At 34.9% G+C, this 27,695-nt stretch overlaps 1 protein-coding gene across 2 annotated transcripts in view; it reads right to left on the bottom strand.

Moving 5' to 3' along the window:
- The window catches only part of LOC126702738 (disease resistance protein RUN1-like), a 118,655-nt gene that overhangs the window by 5,596 nt on the left and 85,364 nt on the right, over positions 1 to 27,695 (bottom strand). The window contains exon 1 of one of the 2 annotated variants that reach the window (XM_050401559.1): positions 19,548 to 20,246. The exons of the other annotated variant lie outside the window; for it this stretch is intronic. Within the exon in view, the coding sequence (XP_050257516.1) occupies positions 19,548 to 20,032 (485 nt within the window). The 5' untranslated portion in view covers positions 20,033 to 20,246. Of the gene's footprint in view, positions 1 to 19,547; positions 20,247 to 27,695 lie in introns of those variants that run through there. 2 annotated transcript variants of the gene reach the window in all.

Below are 27,695 nucleotides of genomic sequence, written 5' to 3'. Positions count from 1 at the left end.
GTCTGATTAACTTTTTTTAGAGAGTACAATTTCATACTTGGGGGCCCAAACGCGGAAGCTGAGAAGACAGGTCGTCCAAGTTGGGAAGACTGGTTGTTGGTAACCAAGGTCTTTCCATATTGATTCACTTTCACACTTTCTTACGAACAAGCTTATTTTTGGTGTGTAGCTAGCTAAAGCTTATGCGTTCTGATTCATTTTCAAACTTTGAATAAAGCAAAGGAAAAACAATTTCCTTCCTCTTAAATAAGAAAGAGACCCTTTGACTCCGTGGTAAATTATTCCCTGAGGAAAGTAGGAAGAAATTTCTTTGTAAGGTACAAAAGTTGGAAAAAAATTGTGGTCGTACCAGGGACGGACCTTTTTTTTTTTTTTTTTTTTTTTTTGAGGAAAGGGACGGAGCTATTGTTGGCCCCCCAGATTTTTAAATTTTTTTTTACTATATATATATATATATATAATCTATTATTTTTAGCAATTTGTTTAAATAAAATTGCTCTTTGCCCCCTCAATAATATTATTGATATTTTTAAAAGCTATAAATATTATCCCAACAACAAAAATTAAGCCCACAAAACAAAAAAACACAAGCCCAAAAAAAAAAAAAAACCTCAAAGCGGATTCTAACTAGAAGGGGATTTCTAAGCCAACTTAAGGCAAGACACACATATAATAAAAGGGAAAAAACCAAGGGATTTTTAAGCGACTACCCAAAAAAAAAAAAACCTAAAACCTAACTTATGGCAGAAGAGTGAAGACCTCAAAACTGAGGACTTGGGCAGTGGCACTGCAGTAGAACAGCAATGTAGCAAAAGCAAAGGCAGAACAGTGCACCATGCTTGACACCACCGGCTATCACTAGTCCACCGCAGCAATTAGCACCGCCCAAAGGCCCCAAATCTGGTAACATTTTATCCCTCTCTCATATCTAAATCTCTAATGCTTGGTTAGTTGGTTGATTAACTTAGATTTAATCATATGTGTTGGCAGTGTTGTGAAGAAAATTGAAAGAGAAGCAGAGCTGAGACTCCACCACATCCGAAAACAGAAGAAGAGATTAGGAAAAAAAAAGTCAAAGAGAGAGAGAGAGGTGTAGACTTTGACTTGACTCCTTGATCTTTCTCTTTCAATCTTTAATAAGACCAAAGTTATATATATATATATATATAGAGAGAGAGAGAGAGAGAGGTAGACTCTGACTTGACTCTTTGATCTTTCTCTTTCAATCTTTAATAAGGCCAAAGTTATATATACATACATATATATATATATATATATATATATATATATATATATTTTAATTAATGGTGGTCCGGTGGTGTCTTGTCTCTAGGCTAGTGATTAACAACTGTGAACTATTATAAACGACACAATGCCCATGTGATGTTTGGATGGTTCGGTGCACTTTAGTGTAGATTTATGGTTTTGTTTGGTAGTGTTGTTGTCTGTTAATGTCTTTAAAAAAAATTGAAAGATTTTTTTTAGGTAAATAATTAAAGAGATTATTTACCATTTTAAAATTTGTTGTTATTTGTTAACTATTTGTGTGCATGGAATTTGTTTACTATGTGAAATGATTATAGATTATTAACCATATAATAATATGATAATTTCAAATTATATTTTATTTGTAAATTATGAAAAAGTCCACTACCATATTTGATTTTTTCAAAAAAAAAAAAAACTTTAAATGGTTTAGAAGCTAATAATAGTGATGCAACATTACAAACTACTAGTGTTGAGGAAAATTTAATGTCTTATTTTCATAAATAATTGCATTATAATATCTTAAAAAATAATAATTTTGTGTATTTTTCTTTGTTAATGGTTTATAAAATAAATATTTATTTAGAGTTTCAAATTTTTTTTTTGTTTATACTTTTGCCCCCTGTTGAGGGCCATTTGTAGAGGTCCAGGCAGACAGAAAAGCCCAATAATGAGGACTACAAAGAATTGACAAGATAAATAGCAAAAAACCCATTAAGCCCAAGCGGCAGGAACAATGGATTACAGGCCCAACAAATAAATAAATGGGTCTTGAAGAGGCAAGCGGGCTCAAAGAAGCCAGGAAAGAAAGAAATAGCATCCCATGGGTAGAGTATGAGGTAGAAAAGTGAGAAAGGGCCGCCGCAGGCCCAAGGCAATACAAACTAAGAGAGTAAGGGGTTTATGACAGGCCCATAAACCCCAAAGATAAGGATAAGGTTATTGGGCCGGGGAAGCTCAATGAAGTTAGTAAAAAGCCTATGGGAGTGTGGAATTAGCAAACGGGCCGAGGAAGTTCAAAGAAAGCAATTAGGCCATGGATGCCCAAAGGAAAGCCCAAAGGGACATAGGAGCCCATGAGCAAAAGCAAAACAGTGCCCATGACAGGCCACTGAGAAAAGGGATAAACGACTGGCCCACGAAAAGGTCTAGCAGGATTAAGTTGTTACGGTAGGAATAACAGTTCAACGTAGCAGGCAATAAAAAAAAAAATCAAAAGTGGGCCAAAAAAATGTAAGGCCCATCATCATACGAAGCCTAGCTCCTAAATGGAGCGAGAAACCAAAGAAAAGCCCACATGAAGGGCTAGGAAACGTAGACGGAGAGTCTCCAAGTCACGGCAGACACATGAGCAGCAGGCAGACTCTTGGACAAATCTGAAAGGGAAGCACGCGCAAGGCCCAGGCACCACCAACCTGTACCCAACCAATATAGGACTTGGTAGGGCCATGGGCCAGAGGTAAGAGGTAAAGGGGGTATGGTTTGGTGGTGGGGAGAGGGGAAAAGGTCTATTTTGCGGTTCTTGCCCAAGCCCTTTTGTGAGGTACGTGTAACGCCCCAAAATCATAGGTAATAAAAGTCTATTTAATCTGAATAATCCATAAAAATATTAAATAAAAGAAACTAGCAACCTTGAAACTGATTACAAAAGTCAGAGCTCTAATTCACCAAATACAAAACATCCTCAAAATTAGTTCTCCAATACAAAGTTTAATGCCATAAAATAATAATAAAATCCTCAGTTCCACAAAAATAATTTGTAACTTCTGTCTCCCAAGAATCTCTACTCCAATAATCCGCCTAATGTATCTGTAATGGGAAATAAAGGGGGGTGAGATAACTCAATAAGTGGAATTCACTAACATTAGGGTGTGGGAACAAATCTTTCAAATAAATAATTCTTTCAACAGATTCACAACTTATAATTCACCAATATTTTGTCATCAACTATTTCATGTAAAAGAAAGTAATATCTTTATATTGTGAGCCATCATAATATATATATTGATACCATCACATAAACAATTTCCTAGGCTTTTCTCGTGGTCAACGTTTACGCCCCGTTGACAGGGTTGTGCTATCTCCTTTTTGGGACTGGAACCTCCTTTCATCCCATTTCTTAAGGATGGCTCCTTTGGAACCTAAAGATACACTCCCTTGCTAAGGAGCTTCCTTTTGGATCCTCAATAGTATGCTCCCTTGCTAAGGAGCTATCAAATGTGCACTGTCCCCTTTTGGGACCGTCCCTTGCTAAGGACTAGCTGCAGCATGATTGTCCCTTACTAAGGACTAAATACCATACTGAGCTTCTAATCACGACTTGCCATAGGTTTTCAAAACATATTCAATATGCTCACAAAATAATCCATTCATACTTCTTAAAATATAAAGACATATTCACACATACAAGTTTAAATAAAATTAGGTTGTCCCGCAAGTTTTTCATAAAACGAATAGCCAATGTGCACATCAAACATTTGTAAAATATTTATTTATATATAGAATATCAACATATTCTTTCATATAAAATAGTTTAATAATTAACACTGTTTTGGAAAAACCCCCCAAAATTAGTAAACACTACTTACCTCTTAGTTGCAAAAATAAAGGAAATCAACCTCTCTTGAATCACAACAATTCAGTAGAATTAGAACCTAGTAATACCAAAAAATAGGTTCATCAATACACAATTTCCCACTTCAAAATTTATTTTCACACTTAAATGGTTTTATCCTAAACAATATTAATATATCCAAAATCCTCCATTTATTCACTTAACTATCAAATTTACTATTGGAAGTCACGTATTGTCTTAATTTGCTGCTTAGCATTCCCTCTTGATGCCACTGGATGTCCATTGACCCTAACCATTATATATATATATATATATATATATATATATATATAAACCTATCTGATCAACCCAGCATATAAAGCTATTAATCAAAGGTGGAAGCCATATATTAAAGTTATGTCAAATCTATTTCAAAGCCTATAGAGAACCATACGGCTATATAAATAAAAAGTTCCTATTTTAATATTGTATTCATCACTCCAAAGACCCAAAATCTATTACACGGTTGAACTAGTGTGAATGCAAAATAACCAGTCAACAATTGTGGCTTAGTGTGAATGCATAATAACCGGTCAATGGCTTAGTGTGAATGCAATAACATAAGCATTCTTTTCACTTTAACATGGTGACCAAGTCGAAACATGTTACTCTATTTGGCTCAATCTCACGTCTGTGTTCCTTCCTGACATATTGACCAAATCTTTATCTAATATAATACAATTATAGGAACCCTTTTTCTATTAGAATAATGATAGTCTAGGTTCATATCAATTGCAAGCTATTTGACTAATCAAACTTCCTAAATCTTGAGCATGAGAAACATCATACCTGAAGACTCCAACTCAACGCCACAGTGAAGAAAGGCAGAATTCAATAGTCGGCTGAAGCAAAAAGAAATCCCATCAACAAAACACGTGTGACCTAAAAGGAAAGGCTAGGGTTTTCAAGGCCCATATATGTACTATGTCACCTCACTTGGGCTTCATATTCCATAGTATTTATCTTCTTTTTAATACCTTAGGCCCAAATTAATTTAATCCATTTTAATTATAGGCCTCCATTAAAAATTTACGTATAATAATTTAATTGGTATCAAAATTATGGGGTGTTACAGTACGTCCTGCTGGGATGATAGACCACCCAAAAGAGGCAAGTTTGAGGGGGAACCGTTGGGTGCATGCCTTGAGAGTAGAGAGAGCATTTATACCGTGGCAGGAAGAAATGTTACGGTATACAGAGGAACAAAACAAACCTGTCTCTGTCTGGCAAGGGTGGACGTCGGACAGACCTGGTGGTCGGCAAGTACTCCCAGACCAGACAAAGGCGGTTAAGGGGCAAAATGGTAAAACATTGGTCACGGCAGGCACTATAAAAAGGGCCCTTGCCGTGCCCTGAAAAGGGATCGAAAAACAGAGTATTTTAGGGAGTGAAAAGAAAAACAGAGCAAGAAGAAAAGAAAAAAAGATAAGAAAGAAAACAGAGAAGAAAAGAAAGGAAACTAAGGAAAAATGAGAGTTAGTTCAATGGGCATGCACCAATAGATCGGTTTCCCTCTCTCCCCTTTCAAATCTTACTTTCTTCCAAAACGTAAACAATGACTCTTTCTTTTTGGGCAATAACCATTCAGGTCCGACTCCTTCAAAGCCATTAATCCCCACAGCAGGATCTTTTTCCGGGGGGATTATTTGCATTGAGAAGAGGCGTTCTCTCCTCTTTGGTTTTGCTGCGGCAGACTAAGCTTAAAACTTAATTTATGCCCATTTGATTAGCTAGTATTATTTTCTTCATTTTTTCTCTGTGATTAATATCATTATGACTGTAATCATGCTTTATTAGTAGGGAATACATAGTCATTTATTTAAATAGTCAGAATACTCTGTTTTGGTTATTATTATATCTGCCTGCCGTAACTCGTCTGCAGCAGTTCTGCTTGCCGTAAGTTTACTCCTGGCAGACAAGGCATAAGTTTATGCACAAACCGGCCCAAGTTGAGTTACAATTGGACCGGCCCCAACTCCCTTACTCAGAAATATTCAGACCCATCACCGCAGGAGGTAGCCCAGCCCATTACCGCATAAGGCAGCCCAATACACCATACACAAAAAATGCCCCTACACCCCCCTAATTTCAAGTCCTGGCTCCGTCCCTGGTCTGTACTGTCTAGAAATTCTAAGAATATTAAATTGGAGTTCTCCAAAGTTGAGGAGTTAGTCAAATTTTATAAAAAATGGGCATGGTACAATCAACTTTCCAAGGTTACTAAACGATCTTTTTCCTTTGATGGGGAATAGCATTGTTTTATAATGTGCAAAACTTAGGTACAAATACAATTACTTATAAGGTGTTGTACCTTAAGTTCAACTACATGTTATTTCTATCTTTATCTCACCCCAAAAAGAGAAAAAAGAAATCAATTACATGTTGCATTGAAGATTGATCAATGTAGTACAAACAATGTTATCTTTAACAATGACAATTAAACTCAACCATGTGACTTATTGGCTTATGCAATCATATGGTTGAATTTGACTGGGATACCAAAAGTTACAACATTTAAAGAACTCTACCTAAGTTTTACCCATTGGAAATCTAGTGATTCCACTAAAACTTGGTGTGGCATTTTACTTTCGTAGTTATCTTGAAACTCTTTATTATTGCAGAAATGGAGCTTTTACTCATTGTAGAATCAACGGTTAGAGAAATTTGAGGCATCAAAAACTCCACATTAAAGGGCCCACCTAGAACCCTGCATAGACCAACCTTTATTTATTTTTTTTGTGTTCTGCAACTATGCTTAGCTATACAGAACAAAAGGAAGAATAGACTGAATGCAAGTGTGTGTGTACATCTATATACTCCTTCTCCCTCCCCTCAATCCAAATAAGCAATTAATAAAAGTACCAAAGGAAGCCAAAGGTTGCGCCTCGTCTACAAGAGATTTCATGACCACGTTGGAATCACCTTGCAAAATACCTTGGTTAATACCAACTTCCAGGGAAAACTCCGAGGCTCAAGCAGTAGCTACTGCTTCCACTTCATCTACTTGATTGCTCAATTTGATAAAATATTATTAATTTATTTTAATATACACAAAATTTGTTCTTAATCCATTCAATACAAAAGAAATTATCTCATACAAAATATTTATGCTCAGAAAATGGATCTACAAATATGTGAGCCCACTACATGCGAGAGGCTGACAAAGTATGCTTCCATCTAATGCTCCAGTCACCTAGAAGGGACATGATGTATAATAGTAAACAGTGAAAAGAAAGCTTTTGCTAGTGCTGATAGAAATAAAGAGTAAGGTTCTGCCAAGAGCCAGGGATCTTCTTGCAGAAAAAGAGTTATTTGTCAAGTGATGCAATTCAATAGCAATTTGGCAAAGTAGACAACAATGAGAATAGAATCTTTGCAAGTGTTAGTGTGTTTTTAAATTTTAATATCCCCATGTTTGAAGTGTGAGAATTCTCAAGGACCTCCTAGTTACTCTCAATAGAAGAAAATATATAATTACACAACATACAAAACTAGTACTGCCTTGTACAAAACCTATTTTGGAGGACAGAGTAACATTATTCCTCATGCACAAGTTTTGTGAAATTTATGCTCCATTTCAAAGTCTGGAACACAAGATATTGAAACAAAATTTGAACTCTTATAATAACTTTCCAAATCCAAATGGTAGCAAGTTCTATATCGTCCTTTTTTCCCATCGATGTCCTTGCTACTAAACTAAATTGCAAAGACTAGTTAAAGACAATGTAACTTCATTGAACTTTTGACCTCAGTGTGTGAAAAAATATTAGGAATTCATTGACATGGTTGGTATTGTAGCGCAACAATAAGATTTTGGGATCTAGAAGTAGAGCATGATGTAAAATTGGCAACCTAGCAGGGCCAGGAAAGTGGCTCAACAAGCTTTAACAACAGGACTAACCATGGAGAGACAAGGTGACTCCTAGGATTTCAGATTTCTCTCACCTCAGTTTAAAGCAATAACTTTGTAAGAGAAAACAAAGAATGAAATGTTACAAGGTACAAAAATTTAAAATATTTTGTGAAGTCTATACACTACAGAAATTCTAAGAATATGAATTTGGAGGTTTCCAAAGTTGAGGGCGGTCAGATCTTATGAAAGATGGGCATGGTACAACAAGCTTGTAAAGGTTTTTAAATAATCTGTGTCCTTTGATGGGAATAGCATTGTTTTCAGTTAATTGGTAATCCAATGCTTCCTCTCAGGCATGGTGTGGCATTTTTCTTTTCCATTTTTCTGTAATATCTTTATTATTGCATAATTGGAGCTTTACTATTTGCAAAATCAACAGATAAAAAAATTTGAGGAATCAAAAACACCCCACTAAAGGGCCAACACAAGATACCAGCATATGAGCCACATTTACCGTTTATTTGTTTTGTGTTCAGCAACTATGCTAAGCTATTCAGAATAAAAAGAAGAACTAGAACAGATATTGCAAGCACATGTATTGCTCTACATGATGTATGCATCCCAAGATTTAGGATGGAAAGGACCAGAACAGATTATATAAGAAATGAGATGCATATATAAAATGGTAGTGGGAAAGGGAAGAACAACATTTAAGGAACTGATCATGAGATCAAGCTCAGATGAACTGAGTCAAATGGCAATGCTAACATTTTTCTAATGCTGATTCTTCTCTTTTAGAGATAATGGTTGCATCATGAATCATGAGCGACTCTGAAAGGTTATCACCGCACTTGCTCAGCCATAACGTTTTTGCTAACATATATAGGAAGCCATACAAACTGATAGGAAACTAAGAGAAAGGTTTCATGGTGAACTCATTAGTCTCATATCACTTGAGTAATTTAATGTTCTGGGATGCAAAAAGAGCTTAAACACAACAAAAATTCAGAAGTACAGTCACAAACAAAAAAAGATACAGACTACAATTGCCTTATCCTAGAATTTTGGAAGAGCAGTATGGCTTACAGGTACCAGCTTTGAGAAAGAAGAAACTATAAGTGGCAATTGGAATGCAAGCGTGAAAAGGTAAAAGGCTACAGATGAAAAGGGTGCAATAGCATGTAACATATGCCTCCATTGATTAATGGAAGACCCCAGTGTAGGTAGCCATTAGCAAGCTCACCAATTGGGGGCAATGGCTTTGGTAGTAACTTGTAAGCAACATTAACAAAGGTAACGACACTATCAAAGAAAACATACATTCCCTCAAGCTACTCTACTGGACACATTTAGGGAATTCCCAAGCAATTGATCTGAATACCAGTCCTTAAAAGTTAAAACTTAAAATAGTACACGACATAAAATTAGATGATAATGTCCTTTGAGTCACACTGAAACCAGGTATAGGTGCTACTTTATGCAACAAACCCCCAAGTCATTCCATAGCATCTACCAAACAAGAGGCCCTTACCAAGAGATAGTCTTACCATTATTAAATAGACTAATTTAATTTTCACAAAAAAAATAAATAACTAGACTTATTCAAGCTGACTAGCTGAGAATCTTTAATAAGATAGCATTCCCATATTAGACTTTGAATATGGCGTCATAGGGTTAGTATAGTACAGAACAATTACTAATTGAATAGAAAAAGTAAAATAACGCAAAGAGATGACAGAGATATTAGACTGAAAAAGAACAAAAGCATAGGTAGTCATCAGTCAATGCAAGTCAAAATAGATATGATAACCAAAAAAAAAAAGCAATAGAAACTAACCTTTTAAGAAAAAACAATAGGAGAATGATAATAATTGTAAAAATGTATGGTTTCTGAGTAATATCACAAGACCTGAAACACCTAAACATCGTAGAGTACCTTGACATTTGAATCACATTTTTATATAACATCAACCCTAGAATGCACCCTTACTGTTGATGAAAAAAGGGAATTTGAGAGGACCACCAGCTAGCTGGATCATAAAGATTCTTGTGCAATGTGACGCAGGACAACCAGAACAATATTGAAAGAATGGAAAAATAAAAGATATGACCTAGGAGTCTGCACCTAGACCTTGCTTGGAGTCAGCACCAAGCGGGGAAACCACTAGGAGTCAGCACCTAGGGTAGACCTGGAGTCAGCACTAGACCAAAGAAAGACCAAACGGCCATTATTTTCATTCATAAAAATATCAACTGTCCCCTCAAAGAGTACAATAGGTTGCTTATAAAGGATTACTAAACCCTAGTTCTAATTGGCTAGGAAACCCTAATTGCCTTATTACAAAAATACCCTTGCTAGCTAGGAAACCCTAATTGCCTTATTACAAAAATAACCTTACTTCTAAATTAAAATACTAATAACCCAATAAACTAATAAGACCTAAAACATAAAAATACAATTGACTAGCAAGCATAAATAATACTAAATAATAATTTTCTTGCATCTCCCGCATCATTCTCCTCTGGTTGTAGAAAACTCGACCTCGAGCTTTAAAGCATTGAAGGATTAGGATGCTGATAAATAACACTTGCTTCAAGTCTAAAATCACCTTAGGGAACACAAGGAAAACAAAAACCTTGAATTCCACCATGTCAAACTCATTTGGAATAACAAAATCAATGTGTGGAATTAGTATAATCTCTTCGTGAACCTTATGAACCATAGGAAGCTCTGTGGTTTTAAGCTCTTCGACTTCACCAGGATGTAAATCTTCAAGGACTGTGGAGGGTTGATTAGAAGCACATTCAACAACTTCAACTTTCACATCATGTGCACCCTCTAACATAACACTCTCTTTAGGCGCCATCTTTTTACCTTGCTGTTCTTCAATAGATTCATTTCCTTGCACGCTTGTTAAAGCAACACTTGTCGAGGTATATACGTCTATGTCAACATTAGGCTTTGGTGTTGCTGGAGGATTCTCCACGACCAAGATATCACCATCAATGTTATCTTCTACGGGGGCAGCAATAAGTTCATTATGATCAATTATCCTTGGTTTCCCAATTGAATCAGGTTGAGTCTTCATTTGCTTCATCTGAGCAATCCTGTCTTGAATCTCTTTCGTGGGCTTTACAGTTAATTCCGTGGCTTTACAGTTAATTCCGTTGCTTTCCTGGTAGATAATTCCTTGGTAGATTGTTCAAAAGTGCACTGAGGACATGATATGGGATGAGGATGAGGATTCATCGCATTTGCTTCAACTTGAAAAGTACCACACTGAGATTGGGTTAGATACTTAGCTCGATAGTATGGTGACAAATACTCATCACAAAGCTTGTCTTTCATATCTTCCCACACAGTAATGACAGGTTCATAATCCATATAGCGGAAACGTTCAAGATTCTCCCAAAACCTTTGTGCTTTACCTATTAACTTCGACTTGGCATACCTAACCTTTTTGTTATCTGCAAAATTTGCTTGCTCAAAGAATCGCTCCATCCCATTCATCCAGTTGACAAATTCTCGTGGATAAGTTTCATAACCATCAAAGTACGGTGCTTCTAATACTACCATGATTCTCTAAAATAGTGCTTCAACAAATAGTTGCTGTGATTCTCCTTGTCAGCGGTCAACTTACTGCACTACAGTCACGGGCTTGGCTGCAACTGTGGATAACAACTTTGGGGCCTATACGTGCAATGGGCTGGCAGCAACAAGACTTTAATTCTTCTTTTTTTTTTTTTTCTTTTTTTTTTTTTTTTTGCAAAATAATAAAATACAGTACACGGACTTAAAATTGAAGAAGCTACAGACACGGACTTTAAAAGAAAGTCAAACGAAAGACTCTAAATTGAAAGACACGGACTCAAAGTATAGACTAATGAAAAAGAAACCACAGAAACTAATGAAAGAGAGCGGAATCTCTAAATTGAAAGAAGGTTGCTCGGCAATGGGCTTGCGGGGCTAGGGGTTGACAACTGTGGCGGTGCGACGACAGGGAAGGCGACGACGGCACGAGACGTGACGGTGGTCTACGTGATAACGGGTTTGGCGGCTGGTGGCTGTTGGGTTTTAGGCCGGTGGGTGTTGATCTTGTGGGTTTCGGCGGCTGGTGGTTGATGGGTTTTGAGGTGGTTTTTTTTTTTTTTTTGGTTGTCTGTGGGTTGTGGTGGCTGGCTTTTCTGGCAGCTGGTGTGGTGCTTCAACGGTGGCCAAGATTGACAGATGGGGTTTGTTGGTTGTTGGGTCAAAGGGCATTGGTTGACGGGTAACCTTCTGGTGGCTTGATACGTGTGGGTATTGAGAGATGGGTTTCTAACATGGTTTGGCAGAGATGTCGTGAAGGGATTTTGAAGGTGGTGTGGTGGCTGGATTTCTGGTGGTGGAAAATATAAGGTGAAATTTTTTTTTTTTTTTGGTTCTGGTTCTGGATTGCCTTGCGATGATGCTTCAAACGGATCGGTGTTTGCTTTGATACCAAAACTGACGCAGGACAACCAGAACAATATTGAAAGAACGGAAAAATAAAAGATATGACCTAGGAGTCAGCAACTAGGCCTTACTTGGAGTCGGCACCAAGCGGGGAAACCACTAGGAGTCAGCACCTAGGGTAGACCTGGAGTCAGCACTAGACCAAAGAAAGACCAAATGGCCATTGTTTTCATTCATCAAAATATCAACTGTCCCCTCAAAGAGTACAATAGGTTGCTTATAAAGGATTACTAAACCCTAGTTCTAATTGGTTAGGAAACCCTAATTGCCTTATTACAAAAATAACCTTACTTCTAAATTAAAATACTAATAACCCAATCAACTAATAAGACCTAAAACATAAAAATACAATTGACTAGCAAACATAAATAATACTAAATAATAATTTTCTTGCATCTCCCGCATCTCAATGCCATACTCCTATCTAATGTAATTAGAGCAGGCCAAGGGTTACTGACTTCTTCTAAACTCAAATTTCAAATTGCCAGCCCATATAGCCACCTCCATAAAACAAGTGCATAGGGTTTGTCGTTATACGTAAAAGGTTCAGCTCAACTTTGACGAGTTTCTATTCATCACCCAATTTGAGCAATAAAGATGGACTAAACTAAATGAAGATGTGGCCAAAGGCAGTGATTTGTTCCATCATTGCCATTTGTTGAACTCGTAATAACTCAAATTTTTAAATCAAGGGGGAACCCTTGAAATTCTATCTTGCCTTGGTGTGCACTAACAACATCTGGAACCTCATTCTGATATTTGCTCACTAACTTGTCCACAAACCTCTTCTCAGTCATTCTGAACACATAAACAATGCTAGTTTCTTCCTTAACCAACCCCTTTGATATCAAAAGATGCAGAACTGAACACCTTGGAATAATCCTCTTCTCCAAGCTAAGCAGTAGAAGATTTGGATTCTTGGAGATCATTGAAGGTGTGATATTCAGTTTGTTCACAAAGAAACTCATCAATTTCCTGATTTTATTCTCTGAAGCAATCATACACATGGGTTGCTTTTTGAATGCTGCATAATATCAATTTGGAGTTCTCCAAAGTTGAGGAGTTAGTCAAATCTTATCAAAAAGGGGCATGGTACAATCAGCTTTCTGGGGATACTAAACGATCTTTTTTCTTTGATGGGGAATAGCATTGTTTTATACTGGACAAAACTTAGGTACAAAACTAAAAATACAATTACTTAGGTGTTGTACCTTACGTTCAACTACATGTTGTATCTATCTTTATCTCACCCCAAAAAAAAGAAAAAAGAAATCAATTACATGTTGTATTGAAGATTGATCAATGTAGTATAAACAATGTTATCTTTTCCAATGATAATTAAATTCAACCATGTGACTGATTGGCTAATGCAATCATATGGTTGAATTTGACTGGGATACCTAAAGGTACAACATTTGAGGAATTCTACCAAGGTTTTACCTATTGGAAATCTAATGATTCCACTCAAACTTGGTGTGGTGTTTTGCTTTTGTAGTTATCTTGAAACAATTTATTATTGCAGAATTGGAGCTTTTACTCAATGTAGAATCAACAGTTAGAGAAATTTAAGGCATCAAAGACACCACACTAAAGGGCCCACCCAGAACCCTGCATATGACCAACGTTTATAGTTTATTTGTTTTGTGTTCAGCTACTATGCTTAACTATACAGAACAAAAGGAAGAATAGACCGAATGCAAGTATGTGTGTATATATATATATATATATATATACTCCCCCTCCCTCCCCTCAATCCAAATAAGCCATTAATAAAAGTACCAAAGGAAGCCAAAGGTTGCACCTTGTCTGCAAGAGATTTCATGACCGCCTTGGAATCACCTTGCAAAATACCTTGGTTAATACCAACTTCCAGGGAAAACTCCAAGGCTCAGGTAGTAGCTACTGCTTCCACTTCATCTACTTGATTGCTCAATTTGATAAAATATTATTAATTTATTTTAATATAAACAAAATTTGTCCTTAATCCATTCAATATAGAGGAAATTATCTCATACAAAATATTTATACTCAGAAAATGGATCTACAAATATGTGAGTCCACTACATGCGAGAGGCTCTACTAATGATTCAATATAGACAAAGTATGCTTCCATCTAATGCTCCAGTCACCTAGATGGGACATGATGTATAATAGTAAACAATGAAAAAAAAAAAGCTTCTGCTAGTGCTGATGGAAAGAAAGAGTAAGGATCTGCCAAGAGCCAGGGATCTTCTTGCAGAAAAAGAGTTAATTGTCAAGTGATGCAATTTAATAGCAATGTGGCAAAGTAGACAACAATGAGAATAGAATCTTTGCAAGTGTCAGTGTGCTTATAAATTTTAATATCCCCATGTTTTGATGTGTGAGAATTCTCAAGGACCTCCTTGTTACTCTCAACAGAAGAAAATATATAATTACACAACATACAACACTAGTACTGCCTTGTACAAGACCTATTTTTGGAGGACAGAGGAACATTATTCCTCATGCACGGGTTTTGTGAAATTTATGCTCCATTTCAAAGTCTGGAACACAAGATATTGAAACAAAATTTGAAATCTTATAATAACTTTTCCAAATCCAAATGGTAGCAAGTTCTATGTCGTCCTTTTCTCCCCTCCATGTCCTTGCTACTAAACTAAATTGCAAAGACTAGTTAAAGACAATGTAACTTCATTGAACTTTTGACCTCAATGTGTGAAAAAAAATTAGGAATTCATTGACATGGTTGGTATTGTAGCCCAACAATAAGATTTTGGGCTCTAGAATTGAAGCATGATGTAAAATTGCCAACCTCACAGGGCCAGGAAAGTAGCTCAACAAGCTTTAACAACAGGACTAATCATGGAGAGACAAGGTGACTCCCAGGATTTGAGATTTCTCTCACCTCATTTTAAAGCAATAACTTTGTAAGGGAAAACAAAGACTGAAATGTTACAAGCTACAAAAATTTAAAATATTTTGTGAAGTCTATACTGTACAGAAATTCTAAGAATACGAATTTGGAGGTTTCCAAAGTTGAGGACCTGGTCAGATCTTATGAAAGATAGGCATGGTACAACCAGCTTGTAAAGATTTTTAAATAATCTGTGTCCTTTGATGGGAATAGCATTGTTTTCAGTTAATTGGTAATCCAGTGCTTCCTCTCAGGCATGGTGTGGCATTTTTCTGTAATATCTTTATTGTTGCATAATTGGAGCTTTACTAGTTGCACAATCAACAGATAAAGAAATTTGAGGAATCAAAAACACCCCATTAAAGGGCCAACACAAGATACCAGCATATGAGCCACATTTACAGCTTATTTGTTTTGCGTTCAGCAACTATGCTAAGCTATACAGAATAAAAAGAAGAACTAGAACAGATATTGCAAGCACATGTATTGCTCTACATGATGTATGCATCCCAAGATTTAGGATGGAAAGGACTAGAACAGATTATATAAGAAATGAGATGAACATATATATGTATGCATTCATGAGATCAAGCTCAGATGAACTGAGTCAAATGGCAATGCTAACATTTTTCTAATGCTGATTCTTCTCTTTCAGGGATAATGGTTGCATCATGAATCATGAGAGACTCTGAAAAGTTATCACCCCACTTGCTCAGCCATAACGTTTTTGCTAACATATATAGGTAGCCATACAAACTGATAGGAAACTAAGAGAAAGGTTTCATGGTGAACTCATTGGTCTCATATTGCTTGAGTAATTTAATATTCTGGGATGCAAAAAGAGCTTAAAAACAACAAAAATTCAGAAGTACAGTCAGAAACATAAAAAGATACATGCTGCAATTGCCTTATCCTATAGAATTTTGGAAGAGCAGTGTAGCTTACAGGTACCAGCTTTGAGAAAGAAGAAACTATGAAGTGGCAATTGGAATACAAGCATGAAAAGGTAAAAGGCTACATATGAAAAGGGCGCAGTGGTTCTTCTATTGTTCAGTTTTTTTCTTCTCTTAGTTTAGTCTCGTGATTGTTTTCTATTGTTTTCTGTTTTTGTGCTTTGCTGTGTTCATTCTCATGACACATATTTACAATATTAATATATTCAATAGTACACCATGACTTTACACATTCTCTAACCTCATTATAACTTATCAATCATAATAAAACCATATATCTTTTGGCAATATATGACTTCTCAACTTATATCTCTATATTCCCTAAAAATAAAAATAAAAATAAATAAATAAAAAAACTTATATCTCTATAATTTTTTTAATCAATTTTTACCTGCATTATCTCTTAAATACTAGCATTACAATATTTTTTAACCTTTCCTCTTCTCATTGTAAACTCTACTCCTCCCTCCATTATATCCCACTCTAACCTTATTCTTCCTCCAAGTTAAGTATTAGCGATATAATGTTACCTAGCTATCATATTCAAATTAATTTACGTTTATTTACTATTAATATTATTTGATCCATATTTGGTTTTTGGTAAGATTAAAACAAGAGACTAAGGTAGTAACTAAAAGTAGAGAGAATAAAATTCTTTAAATACTTACAAATTACAATACATACACACTCGAAATGGCCTCAAATTTTTTTTTTTTTTTTGAAACTTAAAAATGGCCTCAATTACTATAGCTTTTGTTAGCTTTAATTATTAATTAGTGTGTATCACGTGCATATACACCGATACAGTTTTAAAAAATCACAATTATATGGTTCAAATTATACATTGTTTTTAGAAGAGATTACATAGTATTAGCATTATATATATATATATATATGTGTGTGTGTGTGAGTGGGTTGGGTTTAGGTTACACCTGGTGTAACTCTAACTAATGTTACACCACTCAATATTTCTTAATTGAATGTGAATTTTGACAAATCCACCATTAGATTACATTATTTTCATATATTCTCCATGCTTGCAAAATTTCAAGGTGATCAAAGATTAATAGCCATGTCATCAGTCAATTGTTTAAATTCAAATTTTTATAGTTTAAAATAATCCATAAAAGATGAGTTTATGAATCGAATGACAAATTACATCTAATTGATATGAAAATTAGCATGCATGTTAAGAACATATAAAACATGTTATTCAATAGTTGGATTTTCAAAATATAAATTCAATAATACGTTATTGGGTGGTGTAACGTTTCTTAGAGTTACACTAGGTGTAACTTGAACCCAACCATATATATATATATATATATATATATATAATTTAGAATTTAATTGGTTTTAGACTCTTCGGTTTTTGTACCTAATAATTCACTTGCTACAAAAAATAAAAACTTAGATGGACACGTGGCAAAAAATTGAAGAGAAATTTGGTTGTTGATGTGATTTTTTTTTTTTTTTGGACTTTAGATCCTGAAAGTGTTTGAATATATACACTTTTTTTTTTTGTTTGACAGGAGGTAGCAACAATTTAAATATATATATATATATATATATATTTGTTTCTTTTAGGTTTTGAATCATGTTTTTGTAAGGGTTTGGTTTTGGAAATTATTTTATGCTATTTACATTATTTTATTTATAAAATTTGAGATAATTTTTCTACATTTTAGGTATCAGAGGTGACTTTTTTTCCCCTTAATCAAGGTTTTGATGTATTTTAGGTCCTAAAAGTAGTTGTTTCATTTTTTTGTTTTTGTCTAACTTATAAATTTTTTAGATACATTTTCCGTGGATATGATATTAGGGAAATAAAGTTTGGATATTGAGAAAATTTGTCAAATTTCTAACATAGCTAACTATATTGTAAAAATATATGGAATCGGTTATTTTTATGCTTTACCATTTAAGTTCTTGATTAATTTTTTTTTCATTTGATAAGAGAGAAATTTTTTACTGATTATAATAGGTATATTTGTATTACCTTTTTATAAAACATTTATGCGCATTGTGCAAATCAACGACTCGTATATAACAAAAGTTGAAACCCTAAAAGTTGTGGTTACAACATGTGACATACTCTCTTTGAGCCAAGTTCCTATGCCTTTAAAAGTTTTGGTTAATTTCCATAAAAAAAAAATTGGTTAATTATAAATTAAATATTAAATTGTATAATTTATGTTGTTAGTGAAATTATAAAACCTTTGGTACACTATATAAAATTTTTAAAATGATAAAATAATCAATCAAGTAATTATTGTCATCAAAAAATTTTCAATAAAGTAAATTTTATAATTTATGTCCAAATTATATCATACCATATACTATATACTAATAAAAATTGTATCCTACATTGTAGTTGTGCTAAGTGGATGCCCTCCTCTTTATTTATTTGGTTTATATATATATATATATATATATATATATATATATATATATATATATATTTTTTTTTTCTCTTTAGATCATTTGGTGTATTATAAGTAAATTATAACAGTTTCATAGTTGCTCTAAGTTGAACTCTATTGTCAATGTTTCAAAAATTTTAAATAAAAGTTACCCAATTAAAATTCTACTCCGAAGAGTTTTTTGAATTTTGAGAGAAATTTCATTATTTATTTTATATTATGTTAATGGCCTACCACAAATTTTTGGTTTAATAATAAAAGTTTAATTATACAAGTCATGTTTGCACTATGTAGCATAATATAATTCCATCCTTTCGCTTATTATAAATAAATTAAAATTATTAGCATAGTTTACTTTTAAGTAAAACGGTAGTACAAAATATTTAAAAATAAAAAATAATATTTTGATAAAAAGTCAACTATAAATTTCAAGAAATTTAGAACGCGTTTCATTATTTATTTTAAATGATTTTATAATCTATGTTAAACTTGGTTTTACATGGTGTGCATTCACCGTGTAACTTAAGTAAATATTTATTATCCAATTTATAATTCACTTTTAACAATATTATTGAAGTATTTTCTTTAGTTTATATATGATTTTTTATTATACTTTGCATCACACATTCATAACACTAGTTGTTAATAAAAGTAAATTACACCCTCAAAAAAAAAAAAAGTAAATTACATAAATTTTATATATGTGAGGAAACAAGTTATTAGGGACCTACTTTTGATGTTTTTACAAAATTATTAAGTAATTTTTCGAAAACTTTCTAAATATTGTGGAAGAAAGTCCTAATTAATTATTAAGATTATCTTGATTGTATATTCTTATGTTTCTGTTATTGATCTTTGTAGCAACTATATTAACAATTAAAAATTAATACTTTCATAATTTGACCCAAAAAAAATTAAAGCTGTCAATGAAAAAAATTAGTGGTAACTGGTGTTAATTTACTTAAAATTTAGTGAATAGACACACAATTGAAAATTATAACAATAAAATAAATAAATAAATAAAGTGAAAGGGTAGTAATTAAATACCCGTCCTTGTAGGTCAAACCAGATATGCTGCCAGCTTTATTTAGAGCTTCCCTCCATCTTTGCACCTTCTTTATATTATTTACTTCATTTTTTGTTAAAGCTTCTCCAAATTTTCCCTTTTGGTTACGTACTTCCGAGGGATCCACTTTATAAAACACAGGTAGCACCATTTGTCCATTCTTCTTACACTCAAGAATTTCGACAAGTTCATCCAAGCACCATCTAGAAGATGCATAGTTCTCTGAGAATACAATTATGGAACTCCTTGAACTTCTAATAGCTTCGAGAAGTTCAGTAGAAATTTCTTCTCCCCTTGGGAGTTCATCATCAATGAAGGTGTGAATACCCTTCAGCTTCAAAAAGCCATTCAAATGGCTCGTAAAATCCATACGGGTATCATCCCCTTTGAAACTCAAGAACACAACATATTTGTATTGGTGGGTGATGGAGGAAGAGGAGGCTCGTTTGTTTCTCAGAAAAGCCATAGTGAAATGGTACGTTTGAGAAGATCTGAAAGGAAGAGGAGAAAGAAAGCTTGATGAAATTAGACAAAGGAATGTGAATGAAAATTAAAATAAGAGGTTTTTTTGAATGGATTTTTAAGAGAGAATGGGAATGGCAAAGTGAAGAAATTGAATGTTAGTTGTTGTTTTAAGGCCAAGAAGACTATATGATAGTCTACTTTGAAAATACTATTTGTAGTCTGATTAACTTTTTTAGAGAAATCAATTTCATAGTTGGTGGCCCAAACACGAAAGCTGAGTAGTCTACTTTCCTCTTAAACAAGAAAGAGGCCCTTTGACTTTGTGGTAAATTAGTGTTGAATCTATTATTAGCAACGTGATGTGTTATACTATGATGTGTATGCTAGAGTGGATGCGGAAGGAGAAGCATAGAATAGGAACACCGAGAACACGAGTGGGCTTGGGCCTATTATATTGGACTAATATGTTTAATATATCTCTAACAATTAGAAAGAAATTTCTTCGTTTACTCTGATCCAGGAAAGTGTGCCTACAAAATAATAATCTACTTCTAGATGACCTATTAACGTGTTTTGGTCCATAAAAATGAATATTTTGTGGGTCTAACACTTGAAATCATGTTTTAGGCCTAAAATAGGAGATGTGGTGTAACAACCCAAAATCATAAGCAATAAAAGTCTATTCAATCTAAATAATCCATAAAAATATAAAATAAAAGCAATCAGCAACCTAAAATCTCATCACAAATGTCAGAGCTCTAATCTACCAACGATAAAACATCCTCAAAATAATTTTCCAATACAATGTTTAATACCATAAAAATAATAATAAAATCCTTAGTTTTACAAAATAATTTGTAACTATTGTCTTCCAAGAATCTCTACTCCAATGATCCCTCTAATGTATCTGTAAGGGGGAAAAAAAGGGGGGGGGGGGGGGGTGAGATAACTCAATAAGTGGAATTCACTAACATTGGGGTGTGAAAACAAACCTTTCAAATAAATAATTCTTAGAACAATTCATAACTTGTAACTCATCAATATTTTATCATCAAATATTTCATATAAAAAATATCTTTATATTGTGAGCCATCATAATATATATATATATATATATATATATATATATATATATATATATATCAATAACATCATATAAATAAATTCCTATGTTTTTCTTGTGGTCAACGTTTACGCCCTATTGATAGGGTTATGCTGTCCCTTTTTAGGACTAGAACCTCTTTTTCATCCTTTTTCTTAAGGAAGGCTCCTTTGGAACCTAAAGGTGCACTCCCCTCCTAAGGAGCTTCTTTTTTGGATCCTCAATAGTATACTCCCTTGCTAAGGAGCTATCAAATGTGCACTGTCCCTTTTTCTGGGACTGTCCCTTGCTAAGGACTAGTTGCAGTATGATTGTCCCTTACTAAGGACTAAATACAATACTGAGCTTTTAATCACGACTTGCCATAGGTTTTCAAAACACATTCAATATGCTCACAAAAATAATCCATTCATAATTCTCAAAAATATAAAGATATATTCACACATACAAGTTTAAATAAATTCAGGTTGTCCCACATGTTTTTCATAAAACGAATAGTCAATGTGCACATCAAACATTTATAAAATATAAATTTATATATAGGATATCAACATATTTCTTTGATATAAAATAGTTTAATAATCAATACTGTTTTGGGAAAACCCTCAAAATTAGTAAACACCACTTACCTCTTATTTGCAAAAATATGAAACGAACCTCCCTTAAATCACAACAAATCAATAGAATTAGAACCTAGCAACACCAAACATAGGTCCATCAATACACAATTTCCCTCTTAAAATCAGTTTTCACACTTAAATAGTTTAACCTATCATCATTAAGGCCTACCAAGGTGTCTAGTTTCTTTGAAATACATTTCAGCTTTCTCAGTGGGCTTGGCTATTGAATTCGTGGCCATCACTATGTGTGATTGCAATTATTAAATTGATAAATGGGAGCGTTGAATTGCCCCGTTTGATGCTTGAACTTGTCAATTAGGTTTCCAAAATTTTCACAACTATTCTAATTATAGTGTCCGCCTATATCTGCCACCATAAATCCCTTAATGCCACAAAACATAAGATATTGCTAGTCAATTTTCTGAAAAATTGTAGTGCGTGGATGGCCAATTGGTTAACTTAAATAATATATAATTTCTTATTCCTACGTTATAGGGGCTTACAAGATATTCTAGGCTTGAAAAGCATTGCTGCCTTCTACAATAATTTAGAGCTGAATACACATCACTAGAAGGATAATAAGAAGATAAATATCAACCATAAAGCAACCTTTTTCCTTTCACATGGTGACAAACTTGAATTGATAAGGTCCAAGCCTATTACCCTATTAGGTACAATTTCAAAGCCTATGGAGTACCCTTTCCTAACATACAGCCATATTGACCATTCCTAATCTAATATAATAACAATTATAGGAGCCCTTTTTTTTAATTAATATAATGATAGTCTAGGTTCATGACAATTGCTAGCTATTGAAAATTCAAACTTCTTAAATTTAGAGCATAAGAAAATCATACCTGCAGGTTTCCACGCACAACTACATAGAAGAAAAGAAAACTTTAATAGTGTGTTGCGGCTGAAACAAAAGGAACCTTCTTATTTATATACACATGTAACTTAAGACGTAAAAGGCTAGGGTTTTTAAAAGCTTATCAAGGCCAATATATTTACTTATGCCACCTCACTTGGGCTTCATATACCATAGTATTTATCTTATTTTTAATATCTTAGGCCCAAATCAATTAAATCAATTTAATTGTAGGCCTCCTTTTTAATTTACGTATAAAAATTAAATTGGTATCAAAATTATGGAGTGTTACATGTGGTGGGCCTAAAATTGAAAAGTGTTAGATGGGCCTGGATGATCGATTTCATTGTAATCTACCTTGGTCTAATACAGCTTCTAGGCGATCATTGCAAAGTCTTCTATTATCAATTCATTATTACAAAAAGCCTGAGGATTCTCGCCAATCAAATAGTGTTATGTTCTCATGGATTGAGTCATTACTTCAAATTCAATCATTGCCTATTATGAACTGCAACATATATAACAAGATTAAGCTAGCTTGGATTTTTTTTTTTTTTTTTTTTGGGGGGGGGAAGGCAAAGCCTCTACTTGATTAGAGGACTACTCAGAATAAGCAACTGCATCTCACATAAACTCCATAAACACATTTAGAGCCAACCAAACTCCGAAAAAGTAAATCTACTGTTTTGTGAGTACTATAAAAAATTACATGGAAAAATCCAGGTACATCAATCCAACCAAAACCAGGGGAAGAAAAAAAAAAAAAAAACAAGCAATCAAGCTTTCATCTTTGTGTGACTGTTGCTCGAGAGATAACCTCCTATCCTCCTGGTTGATGCAAAAACTTATCAACCTGTTGATGGTTCCAATGAATGTTATAATAGTCAAGCCCAACCAATACGCTCTTTCCTTAGCAAGAAATTCACCAACACCCTCTTTGTACCACATTTAAAAGGGCTTCCTTAAATGGAAAGAAAAATAGCAGTAGTCCTAAGCCAATGCTAACAACTAGCGAGTACCTTTCACCAATCTCTAAATTTACAAAAAAAAACAAGTTCCACAGCACTTTAGATTTTCATTTGCAAAGTTGTCTGCCAAAGCCAGGTTGCTTCTGCACAGTAGATTTAAACCATAAAGAAGTTTAAAAGGAGTAGATCATCTAATATAAATCCAGCTATGTTCCCACTCTACATAGTAGGGAAACTCCTAAATCCAACCTTGTCCCTTCCATTCTTTTTTCTTCAATAATCACATTTAATCATTAAAAATAAGTAAAGATAAATCCTAGATTTTTTGGGGCAATTATTATTTAAAAAGTTAAAAATAAAAAGTATTACACGAACATGAGGACATACTGCTGCATTGCACCTAATCCTGCGCTTGATAAGATGATTGCTCACAACAAGCTTATCACAAAAGGACTACAAGATGATCGCGATGTACGCATTTATTCCAAATCAATTTCAAATTTTATTCTCTTCTGGTAACCATGCTAAGCAACATCACATGATCATGCATTAAATAAGCTCTCACTATCTTCTTGAGAAGACCATCAACTTTCCACTTGGAAGGAAAGTTTAGAAAGAAGGGTTACCTCAAGTTCCCAACATTGCACCACCAAGTGCAATATGGTTGAAGGTGGATCAGAATTAACCCACTTAACCCAACCACCTAGGTTGGTAGTAAAAAATGACTAATTTAGATAACCTGTTCTACCTAACCCATTTTTGGACAAAAATGAGCACTTGAAAAGATTACAATCTTCAATCTATATCTCATTTTCAAAATTTACAATCTTTGTGCCTCGTTTTAAACTCCAGAATCTTTGCATATTACTGAAAAATTTTGTAGTCACATATTCAACTTGGGTCTTTCTCAAATCTTTTCCAATGTTCCTTAAGACTAATCCAATAGGATAAAAACCCATTTCACAAACTGTAACTTCATAGATAAACAAGTAAATTTCACATCATGACAAAAAATTATCCATTAATTTAGATTTGATATACATTTATCCACCCAAAAGAATAAACCCATATATCATAAAAGTATTCAACAAAAGAGAAATAAAAAATTTTATAGAGAACTCCAAGTTTTTCAAACTAAATTGCAATCATCAAAGAAACAGATACAATTTTTTTATTTATTTAAAAAAGGCATTTTGATCACGAATAATTTTGAACAAAGAGGGGAAGTGTTAATATCAACCATAGTGTCAAGTTCTAATAACATAAAGAGATCAAAACATGTAAAAGTTGCAAGCACCTATGGAATAGTAAGATATGATTCAGATCTAATTAAACCCAAATGAAATTTACAAAACATGGGAGATTTAGATTTCTTTCAATTTGGAAGGGCGCAACAATGTTTCACATAATAAGAGACAAAATATATATTATCATAAAGATAACACAACAACATTGACCCAAAGAAATAATACATTAACATTTTAGGATTGGTCACACCAATATTTCGGTAAAAGTAAGTGAATTAAGCGGATTATGCACCTTAAACGTATTTTTCTTGTATTGGAAGTGTATCCATGGATATGATTTCCAATTCTTGGTATCTTCATGTCACAAATGTTTCATGCAAACTGTGGTGGGCCTTTCTACACTTCTAGGCTGGACTATTTCCTGCCGTGTTGTGGCCCAATAATTCTGGGGTAGGAGAGTCGGGACTGGCTTGATTGAAACTCACCTCAAGCCAGCTTGTGCGCAAGCTAGGACTCCTTTGCTAAGATCTTGGTCACGTGCCCACAGCGGGAGATGTTGTCACAAAAATGTTATAGTAGGAAGGCACAATATAATGAAATAAAAGAGCACACTTGTTGCCAACCAAAGACAATGATTAGACCACTTTCTTAGTAAGGAAAAACACAGTGATATGAGTACGGCAGAAATACGTCAATCAATAAAAAAGGAGAGGTTACTCTGCAGAACTTGATTCCTTCGGAGGTTTAAGTCCAAGAAGAGAACCACTCTTCAATGTGGGCAATCTCATAGGGAAATCCTGTCATGGAAATTGCCCACTTTAAAAGGATGGGCCTAAATGGCTTATCCTCGAATCTTTTAATCTTTCTAAAGAGTAGGCTGTTGAGAGGGAAAGATGGGAGTAGCCTATTGGTGCATGCCCATATCACACTCTTGCTTCCTCACTTCGCTTTTTATCCTCTCTGTTTTCCTATACTCTCCATTTTCTTTCTTATTCCTCTACTCCCTCTTTCTTCCTTATTTTCCGTTGTTTTCTTTCTTGCTATTTTTTTCTCACGTGTTTTTCCTTGCTTTCTACTTGCCTCTCGTTATTCTTTCTCCTCTTCTTGCTGTTATTCATTGTGCATAGCTAAGGCCTTTTTATACTACCTGTTGTGATGAGTTTTACTATTTTACCCTTCAACTACTTTTGGCCTGGTGTGGGTGTCCTCCCCAAACCACCCATTGGTCTGTCGGCTACCCAGCCATCACCACTACCCTGTGCTGGCCATGCCATGTTCCATTCTCAGACAAAAGAGTTTTGTTTTGTTTTCTTGGTCTCCGTGGCATTCCCATCCGGATAAAAGTTGGGTATTCTCTCTTACTAACTCCTATGGCATGCACCTAGTGATTCTAGCTCATCTTTCCCTCTTTTGGTTGGTATGTCATCCCAACTAGACATTTCCCCCAAAAGAGCTTGAGCAAGAATCCCAGAATAGACTTCCCCCTTCTCTCCACCGCCAGACCATACCCTCTCTTACCTCTGACCAATGGCCCACTGCACCTGTATTGGCTTGGTACAAGTGGGTGGTGCTTGAGCCTTGTGCATGCTCTACTTTCATGTGAGTCCATGACTTGTCTGTTGTTCATGCATTTGCCATTGTCTGGGGGTTTGTTTGGTCTTTGCTGCACGTTCTACTACTCATTCTTAACCTTTTGTGGCGTGGATGAGTCGTTGTGCATTCATTCTTTGCGCCTCGTTCTTCTTTGGGCTGGGTCTTGCTTGGGTATGGGCCCTTCTTCCTCCTGTTCAGCCCCTATCTCTCTTAACTTTTGGTTTATGGGTCAACCAGCGTTCCTGCCACGCCATTTCGTTGCTTCTGCCATGTTACCACTTGACTTGTGCTTGTGGGGCCTCTTTTGGGCCTGCCATGCACTTTTCTCTTATTCAATTCACATTGCCTAGTGTTTCCACTAGGTTAATTCTCATACCATCTTGGGTTTCCTTGGCCGATTTCATTTCCTTTAGGCATCCTTGACCCATTCCATTCTTATATTCCCATGGGCTTTTGCTACCTCTTCTGGGCTTTCCTGACCCAATTACCATATCATTTATTTTCGGGGTTTATTGGCCTTTGTACCAACCCCGTTTACTAATTCCTTTCTTTGGGCTCCTCTAATCCATTTTTGCTTGCTTTCCATTTCATATAATTCTCATTGGCTTACTACTTCCTTCTCTGGGCTCCCTTGGGCACGTTTACTTTCTTTGGGGCCTTTTTACTATTTCATAGGCCTGTGAACCATTATTCTTGCCATTTGGGCTTAATGGTTTTTTTTTTTTTTTTTTTTTTTTTCTCACTTTGCTAATTCTTCTTCCTTGTTCCCTACTATATCATTGGGCTTCTTCTTGTTATGGGGCCTTCTTGCTAAAGTAGGTGTGGGGGCCATTTAATTAGGAGGTACTGTTAAGGCTGTACTAATTGAGCTTATGGCCCAATCCGAGAACATTGGACCATCCAAGGATGTTCAGATGAAATTATAAGGGGAACGGAATAAAGAGAAGAGTAGAGATAATAAGAGATAAGTCCAACGAATGTCCAAGGAGAAAAGCTATCTCGGTATCTAGTGTCCGAGGTCAATAAGAGTGTCATATCATCATGGACCTTCTTCAAAGTTACATCACTAGGGATGGCAATTTTTCCCCACCCCGCTTAACCCGCCCTTCCCCGCTTCGCCCCACATGGGTTTTCCCCGCCCCGCAAAGGCGGTGGGGCGGGGATGGGGCAAGATTTTAGCCCTGCACCACGGGGCGGGGCGGGGATAGGTTTAGGCTTTTTAAACCCACCCCGCCCCGCCCCTCCCCGTCCCTACCCCACCCCGCG

Source organism: Quercus robur, chromosome 10 (assembly GCF_932294415.1).
Source record: "Quercus robur chromosome 10, dhQueRobu3.1, whole genome shotgun sequence".
Classification (NCBI taxonomy): Eukaryota; Viridiplantae; Streptophyta; class Magnoliopsida; order Fagales; family Fagaceae; genus Quercus; species Quercus robur.
The sequence above is the reverse complement of the archived record's forward strand: the minus strand, read 5'-3'. Positions and strand labels throughout refer to the sequence as shown.